The sequence below is a fragment of the Lucilia sericata genome, unplaced genomic scaffold, assembly GCF_015586225.1.
Source record: "Lucilia sericata isolate MDLA Ls3-8-SP2 unplaced genomic scaffold, ASM1558622v1 Contig004231F_arrow, whole genome shotgun sequence".
Taxonomy (NCBI): Eukaryota; Metazoa; Arthropoda; class Insecta; order Diptera; family Calliphoridae; genus Lucilia; species Lucilia sericata.
Window position 1 is genome coordinate 14,271 of NW_023997194.1, and position 8,488 is coordinate 22,758.

At 30.4% G+C, this 8,488-nt stretch overlaps 2 protein-coding genes and 1 long non-coding RNA gene across 4 annotated transcripts; 2 read left to right on the forward strand and 1 right to left on the reverse strand.

Moving 5' to 3' along the window:
- Positions 1 to 1,105: 1,105 nt before the first annotated feature.
- LOC119615149 lies at positions 1,106 to 1,944 on the reverse strand. Of its 2 annotated transcripts, none has more exons than XR_005232387.1 (2): positions 1,838 to 1,944; positions 1,106 to 1,603 (listed from the first exon to the last, which is right to left on the reverse strand). It is a non-coding gene; the product is annotated as an uncharacterized LOC119615149 (long non-coding RNA). The 2 variants fall into 2 exon arrangements; XR_005232386.1 differs by having other exon boundaries at positions 1,714 to 1,938.
- A 1,826-nt stretch (positions 1,945 to 3,770) lies between these two features.
- LOC119615148 (ubiquinone biosynthesis protein COQ9, mitochondrial-like) lies at positions 3,771 to 8,231 on the forward strand. Its single transcript, XM_037971229.1, is given in 5 exon segments — positions 3,771 to 3,906; positions 7,078 to 7,784; positions 7,840 to 7,990; positions 7,993 to 8,048; positions 8,116 to 8,231. Coding segments are annotated over 5 exon segments (1,014 nt in total). The 5' UTR covers positions 3,771 to 3,845; the 3' UTR covers positions 8,155 to 8,231.
- On the forward strand, positions 4,088 to 6,202 carry LOC119615147 (glomulin-like). Its single transcript, XM_037971228.1, has one exon. The coding sequence runs from the start codon at positions 4,285 to 4,287 to the stop codon at positions 6,178 to 6,180; it is 1,896 nt and encodes a 631-aa protein (XP_037827156.1). The 5' UTR covers positions 4,088 to 4,284; the 3' UTR covers positions 6,181 to 6,202.
- Positions 8,232 to 8,488: the final 257 nt, after the last annotated feature.

The following is an 8,488-nucleotide window of genomic DNA, read 5'->3' on the forward strand; positions in this document are numbered from 1 at the left end:
ACTCGACTCTGTATAGTATATTGAATATTCTATATTCATTAGAAGCGTCATTAGGATCTTAAACAGAATACTAAATAGATTATTAAATATAATAATGGACAAACTGTTCAGTAAAAAGGTCTATATATTATTCGACTGAATAGTCAATAAACCATTCAATAGTCTAGTACACAGACTAGAAATTAGACTAGTCCGTAGACTAGTAATCGATTCTATTGACTAGCCTATGGACGAGTATATTGGCCAGTCTGTCAATTCAACAATTGTCTACACTATGGATTAGTATATGGACTGGTCTTAGTACATTTCTATTGATTAGTCTATAGAGTCTATAGTATAGACTATTATATTATCCAGTCTTTGAATTAGTCATTTGACTTGCCTATTAATTAGTCTATATATTAACTAGTCTAGAAACTGGGAAGTAAAACTTGGTAATATCAATAAAAAGCATTGAATATATCGTGACTGTTCTGAGATATTTTTCACCGTCTAAAAGTTTAAAATAAAGTAATTTTCCATCCCTGGCAAGGATTAAACACAGTAATCGCACACACTAAAATAAAAGAAAACAAAACAAAGGTGGAGGAGGAGGTAAAACAAAATAAAAGTTAAAAAAAGTAAACAGGAAAAATAAAAGCCAAAACGCAGCATACACACTAAATATTTGTAAGCAACTTGACAAAACGAAGACACAAATTGCAGTTAATAAAATTAAAATGAAATTTCTTCTTTAATTAAAAGTTAACCTTTTTTTAATTAACTAAAGTTTAAATAAAAAACAAAATCAGTTTCCTTTTAATTTTTGTTAACAAAGAAACAAAAAACTTACCATTCAAATCCTTTGTTAACTGGGAACGTGTCGACATTTTGGAGCCGTTTTATTTTTCGTCTTTCTTCGTTTCAATTCAAAGGGGAAAGTCTCGTTGACAATAATGATGTTGATGACGATGATAATGAAGATGATGTTAAATACACTTTTATTATTATTATTGTTATTAAGTATATATATATAAGTATATAAGTATATATATAGTGATAATGAAGTTTTGCTCTTGTTATTGGTTTGTTTTTTTTGGTGTCTTCTTTTTTCTTTATTTTCTTGTTTAATTTTTTAAGGTTAAAAAACAGGATTTTTCGTATTTTTTTTTTTTTTGTTGGTTAAGAAGATGTAAAAGAAACTTGGTTAACTCTTTCAGCTAACGAAGCTATAACAGACAGCTTCTTTACTTTTTATATATTTCCTTATTTGAGCTGTTGTAACGAATTAAAATCGTTTTTCAATGCAGCCGCCGCCCGCCTGAATAATACATAAAGTACAAGAATCAAACAGCAGCAGACACTTTTTTTCTTCTACAAAAAACTTGTATATATCTTAGCAAGGCTACCGATAACTTCATTTCTGTTCAGCTAAACATTTTCACTTTATTTTCTTCTATTTTTCGGTAATTTTTATTTTAAATTTTAATGAATTTTTAATTGACCAAATTTGATTTGTAAACTGATTTCTTCTGTAAATTTTGTTGAAATATATCCAACTTTGTTAAATTTTCCTGCAATTATTTCCACCCTCTTTCTTTACGCTCTCACTCTCTTCTTCTTTCTATACCATATTTATTTTTTGTTGATTTGCAAAATAGAACAAATGGAAAAAAAGAGAGTTGAAAAAGTCGAAAAAACAGAAGAAAATTAAAAAAACACAAAATTTTTTACACTTGAGCAGCAAATTAAGAATTATAAACAGCATTTTATTAATGAAATTATAAATATGGGTGTTTGGTAACACCCATTTAATTAGTGAATTTTAAATCGTATTAAATATTAATGTAAATTTCACTTTTTTCTTTGCAAAATTAACACAATTTCTAGTATTGTAAATAACTTTTCATCCGCCTTATTTATTTTCAAGAAAAATTCGCGACGCCAGTTGAGAAACGACTGAAAGTGAACAGGAGAGCGAAATGTCAGTTTTGTTTAATAACAGTGTTGGTAATTTAGAGATTTCTTCTTTTGCATATCTTGCGATTTTTAGTTATTTTATGAAGAAGAAACACAGTAAGTTGAAATTTTATATATAAAAAATTGCAGAAATTTGAATAATTCTTAAATAAAATAATTATTTATGATATTTAACACTATTTTTTGTTAAAGTATTTATATATTTAACTGTTTATGGAGTTATGCAGTGAATAAAGTCTGTGATGGAAAGCAACATCTTAGCGTTTTTAGTTATAGAAAGTTAACAATACTCTTTAACTAGAATTTTATTGAATTGTTGCCAGATGTTCAAAAATAAAAAGTGTTGCTTCATAGCATATATCGAAATATAAATATGTTATTTTAAATCAAACGTTTATTACCTTAATATTAAATATTTTTATTATTAGATTTAAAGGTCTTATAAAGAATATATGTTTATATTCTAAAAAAGGGTTCTATAGTTAATAGCAAAAATCTACTTTTCCAATTTTTTAATTATTGCAAATTTATGTAAAAAAAATTTTTCGACTTTTTACAATTTCGAAATTTTTGAACTTTTTATGTCGACTTTTCCCGAATTTTTGATATCTTTTTCAATGTTTATATTAAAAATATAATGTTTCTAGGTTTACGAGTATAAAAAAAGTTCGCTTTTAGAATGAGTGCCAAAAAAAAAAAAATAGAAACATTATGGAAATGATTTTTTAGTCTTAAATTCTAGACTGATTTTAGAATTTTGAATACATTTCAAATTTTATTTTCTATAGATATGCGTAAGCATATTTTTTTAAATAACCGAAATATGACCAAAATTCCGAATTTTTAATATATGGACAATTTAATGTCAAGTGACTCAACTCAAAAAATCGATTTGGATGAAATTTGCATAAAGGTTTGTACTATTGGATCGTAAGCCAGACACAAATTTTCATCTCTATCGGTCAAGAACTGCCGGAGTTAGAGGGAGGCAAAATTAGACATTTTCGTCATACAGGGTTTTTTAAGTGCGTGTAACTTTGCACCTAGCGAAAAATTTCCAAAGCAGTTAAAATAGCATTTTTTTCTCAAAATGGGCCCTTTTTGCTCAGAAAAAAGCTTATACAATTTCTTTTAAAGGCGTTATAGTGACATAATGGGATGCGAGTGGAACACATATCTATACAAAAATTTTTTAACTCAAGAAGCATTTCATTTTCGCCTTTTTTTCAAAATATACGTTTTTTTTTTTACTCAAAAGAAAGCTTAGACCATTTCTTTTAAGAGCTTTCTTAAAGGGAGGTTACTTTGACCACTTCTAACCCCGGTAGTTCTTTACCAACAGAGCTGAAAGGTGGTGTCTGGCCTACTATCCAACCTTTGTGCAAATTTCATCCAAATCGAAAGGTATCGATTCTAAAAATTGGGTTACTTGACACGAAATTGTCCATATGTTTTATGGACCATATGTTCAATAAATGGAATTTCAGTTTTGTAAAAGTTATAAATTTTAAATAATAAAATATATTCTGAATAAAACTTCTCCGGAAATTGTTTTCCTACTTCATGGTTTAGAAATTCTCAGGAAATTGTTATTCAGAATATGACTATTTGGCAATAATAATAAATTAATGAAAAACTATTTCAATTTAATTTGAATTTAACGTTATATTTGTTTCATACCATCTGGCAACATATATTGTGATTACTTTACTTTTCTAATACAACTATGCTCGTTAGAAATACAATGCTGCTTTTCCGTTCTCTTTATTCTGTTTTGATTACAATTCTAATAAAAAGGCTCTCTTCTGACAAACTCTTTTTCAGTTTATATTTACTCAACTGGTAGAAAAGTCTTATAAAAACATTTTAAATAACTGAGGAAAATAATGGCAAATTTTAGCGCTTTAAATAGATTTATTAAATTGCAAAAGTTTTTAAATAATAAAAGTAAGTTTTATAAATAGCAAAGTTATTCAACTATAATTTAAATAACAAATATAAGTTATGGAATTATTTCACCATGTTCTAAGAAGAAAAAGATTATGATGAATTTTTTTGACAATTCTATTACGAAAGTTTTTTTGGTGCCACTTTTTTTTAATAATTAAGAGAGCGAAAAGTGTGTGTGTGTATGAATTTTGCATTGACATTTCACATTAAAGAAATATTTTACATCGGACTATTAAAATTTAGCTGTTTTTGGTGTTTATTTTAAAAATTATTACTTAAAATTATTAAAAAACTAATAATTAACATAAAAACCAGTAATTGGACTAGTTTTTGAAGTGTTTTAACCGGGGTGTTAATAAAATTTCAACAAAAATCATGAATGATTTAATGAAGCCGGCTGCTGCAGACCAGGGTGCTGAGCATTTGATGGCTTTAATTAAACAGCTGATTAAGGAGCAGCAATATGAGGGAGTTGCCTTGTTATTTACCAGCAACAAGGAAGCTGAACGCAATTTACAATATTTACCCAAAATAGCTATGGATCTGTATCATGACATTTGTTTGGAAAACCTCAATGACAAAGTTAACCAAGAGAATGCCTCCTTGTACGGTTGTGCTGAAGAGCTGCTTAAAATTGTAGCAACCCATGCACCGGCCGAAGAGTTGTTACTCGAACTTTTGGAATTGATAGAGGAAAGTAAAAGTGAATTTGTATTTACCTCATCCTTAAGAGCTCTTCAAATAGTTTTGCTTAGACAAGGAGATGAAAAACCACGTGCCTTGGAATGGAGCCTGAATTCAATATACAATCGCTTAGAAGACTTACCCGTACCAGACTATTTAAAAGAGGGTTATGATTCTAAACAACAAGCACTCTTGGAACAAGATGATCAAATACAAAGCCTTTTAATGCACTACATTACTGTGGGTCTCTTCTATGATCCTCTCATAAATGCTATTTGCTCTAAACCTAGAGATGAAAAGGAACTATTTCGTCCTGTGGGCATAACTAGGCGCAATGTTTTGTGCTGTTTTCTAATAGAACTTTTGGGAAAACCTCTGTCTCTTTTGGATCTAACAAATGATGAGGAAAGAAAAACCAACACCTATTCCCTGCAATGCGCCAAGTCTTTAACGCAGGCTGCCACCAAATGTATAACAGATCCTCTGTTTCTGTTGTCATTTGTAGAGTCAAGGGCACGTTTCAAAAGGCGTGAGGATGAGGCCAAAGGAGTACACGAAATGAGTTCGTGCAATATTTTTCTTATCAATGAAAAACTGCCTTTAGACTGTTTGGCCATCTACTACTATATGGTATTTGTAGAAGGTATAACTAAAGCAAGCATACCTTTAGTTTACCACCCATTATACATTCTGGAAACGTGTTTATATTTAATTTATGAATTACTACTGCAGGATGAACCCGCTTTACATGAAAAATCTCTACTACTCTTGCATAAACTTCTAGAGCAATTAAAAGGTCATGTAATTGATGTCTCTTCGTTAGATTTGGAAATACATAAATCATTTTGTACCACACTTTGCAATATAGTGGGTTACTCTTCTCATACCCAGGTGCGTCAATTGGGTTTAAAAGTTTTACGTCAGTATATATTAAGCTTTGTAGATGAAGCCAAATACCTAATACTCAAAAATCTAATGAAATCAGTAAATCATCATGGCCTGGTGGGTTATTTAGCTACTCTCTATAAAGACTTAGTAGCAGAAGCACTGAAAACTTCCTCTCCTCTGCCGGCTTCCTATAGTGGCAATGATTTTCGTTATATTTTCCTTAATAATATATGCCATTTGCCTCAGGGTGTTGAGACAGATCTGTTGGAGAACTCTGATCGAATTGTGGCCTCGCTTAATACTCTACGCTTTATTGCTCTTAAAGATGTGGAAAATCGTACTGGTTTTTGGAATTTTGCCAAGGAAATTGAAGAGTCCTATTTAAATGCTTTACGGAAAGCTTTGGACTTGTCGGTGGCTCATTTTAAGGCTGAATTGCATAATGTTGAAACGGGCGTAGAACGTCCTTATATGGATCAATTGAACCTATTGGATATTGATGTGCAGAATGATAAACAATCAAAATTGGATCTGCAATTTGATAAAGAAAAACAAATTAGTATTCTTAATCAAAATCTTTGTACTTTTGATCTAATGCGTAGTCTTTTGTCGCGAGCTTGTGAGTGTTTGGAAAGTGCTCCTCGGGCTGTTAAAAGTAAAATGGATGTAAAGCATGTTAAAGATGTTGAAAATGTTTAAATAAAGAGAAAGTGAAAGAAAATGTATTGGTGTTTTTCTTCTTTAGCGAAATTAAGAATTTTGGTTCTAATTTTGTTCTAACTTCAGTTCTAGTTATATTCTACTTTAGTTCTAGTTCAGTTTTAGTTCAGTTCTAGTTCTAGTTCAGTTCTAGTTCGGTTCTGTTCAGTTCTAGTTCAGTTCAGTTCTAGTTTAGTTCTAGTTCAGTTCTAGTTCAGTTCTAGTTCAGTTCTAGTTCAGTTCTAGTTCAGTTCCAGTTCAGTTCTAGTTCAGTTCTAGTTCAGTTCTAGTTTAGTTTTAGTTCAGTTCTAGTTCAGTTTTAGTTCAGTTTTAGTTCAGTTCTAGTTCAGTCCAGTTCTAGTTCAGTTCTAGTTCAGTTCTAGTTCAGTTCTAGTTCGGTTCTAGTTCAGTTCTAGTTCAGTTCTAGTTCAGTTCTAGTTCAGTTCTAGTTCAGTTCTAGTTCAGTTCAGTTCTGTTCAGTTCTAGTTCAGTTCAAGTTCAGTTCTAGTTCAGTTCTAATATTGGAATTTTATAATTTGATGACAATACTTATGACTGCAACTCTAAACAATGTTTTATTTATGACTAAAACATTTTTAAATATTAAATACAAAACTTTTTTTAAGTTTCTAAACAATCTATACATCTTAAGCGAATAACTTTATGAAAAATCCCAGTCACAACTGTTAATTATTTAATGAAAACAACTGCATTGCAAACGATGCGAAAGTGTTGAATAGAAATCACTAATTAACAGACATGTGTGAATGAATAGATGAAATCTAATATTGAAGATATACACACTCAAACTCGTGTTAGTATAGTACATATTTTAAAATAACAAATAATATAACCAAAATAAACCCCACTAATATATTCAACTCTATTTATGTCTAGATGTAAATCTAAGTCATCAATTTACGTGCCGGACTCTAACGACAACATCGGCAAAAAATCATCTAAATGAAAATAAAGAAAATAAACAAACTACAAAGCATTCACAGCATGTGACCTTTAAATTACAAATACCACTAGACCACCGAACATTTTGCACAAAATCAACAAAAGACTCATCGGCCGGCACAAGCATCGATGAGTTCCGGGCTAGAGAAGAGAAACGGGAAGAGGAATTCGAACAACAACAGAAAGCCCAAACGCAACAAGAGGAAGATGAGAAAAAAGCTAAACTAGATGGTGTACGTACAAAAATATTAGAGGCTGCCTTAAAGCATGTGCCCACTCTAGGTTGGACTCGTAATGCCATAGTGCAAGGTGCTGAAGAGACTGGTTATCCCAGTGTGGTGCATGGTATGTTTCCTGAGGGAGGTTTTGATTTGGTATCCTATTTCAATGGCAAATGCAATGAGGAATTGTTGAAACTTTTGCAAGAGGAGACTGATAATGGTAACAAAGAGATAAGTAATCCTTTGGAGTTTTTGGTGCGTTTCGTTAGATTACGTTTGGAAATGATAACACCCTATAAAAGTCAATGGCCACAGGCTTTGGCTCTCATTGCTCTGCCACAGAATGCCTCCACGGCGTTAGCACAAGTTCTAACGCTGGTTGATGATATTTGCTATTATTCGGGAGATCGTTCGGTAGATGTAAGTAGAAAACTTAAAAATATATTAATCATTACTAAATGTATTTCCCTTTTAGATTGGCTGGTATACCAGACGCATTGGCTTGGCTACCATAATGAAAATGACCGAATTGTATATGATGCAAGATAATTCAACACAACATCAAAAAACTTGGGAATTTTTACAAAATCGCATGGATGAAGCGGTACAATTGCAAATGGTGTTACAACAACCGAAAATGTTACACACAAATTCCAAAGTTCATTTAATTCTGCCTTTATTACAGTAAGTTTTCAATTTTCTAATATAAAATTGCAATAAATTTTAATTTTTTTTCTTTTTTTACTTTTAGGCTCGTAATATTTTGGGTTTAAATTATAATAGACCTTAGATTTTAAGTTATTATTGAATGTTACAAACGCTTGTTTTTATTATTATTTTTTTTTTTCGTTTGTTTAATAATTATTAAAAATTTAACCACAATATTTTTACATGAAATGTATATTTTTTTAAAAAAAACTTTAAGTATAATCGTTTAAAGAGTGAAGATTTTTTTTGTTAATGAACTTTTATTTTTGAATTGTAAATAAAATGAGAAATGTTAATTAAAAGAAACGAGTGTTTTAATGTGGTTTTTAGACGAACTAGAACTAAACTAAAGTAGAACTGAATTAGAACTCAACTAGATCTGAAATTGGACTGAACTAGAACTAAATTACGACTGG

Bases quoted from the DNA above. Each gene is read 5' to 3' on its own strand.
- LOC119615147 (XM_037971228.1), top strand. From the start codon at position 4,285: ATGAATGATTTAATGAAGCCGGCTGCTGCAGACCAGGGTGCTGAGCAT.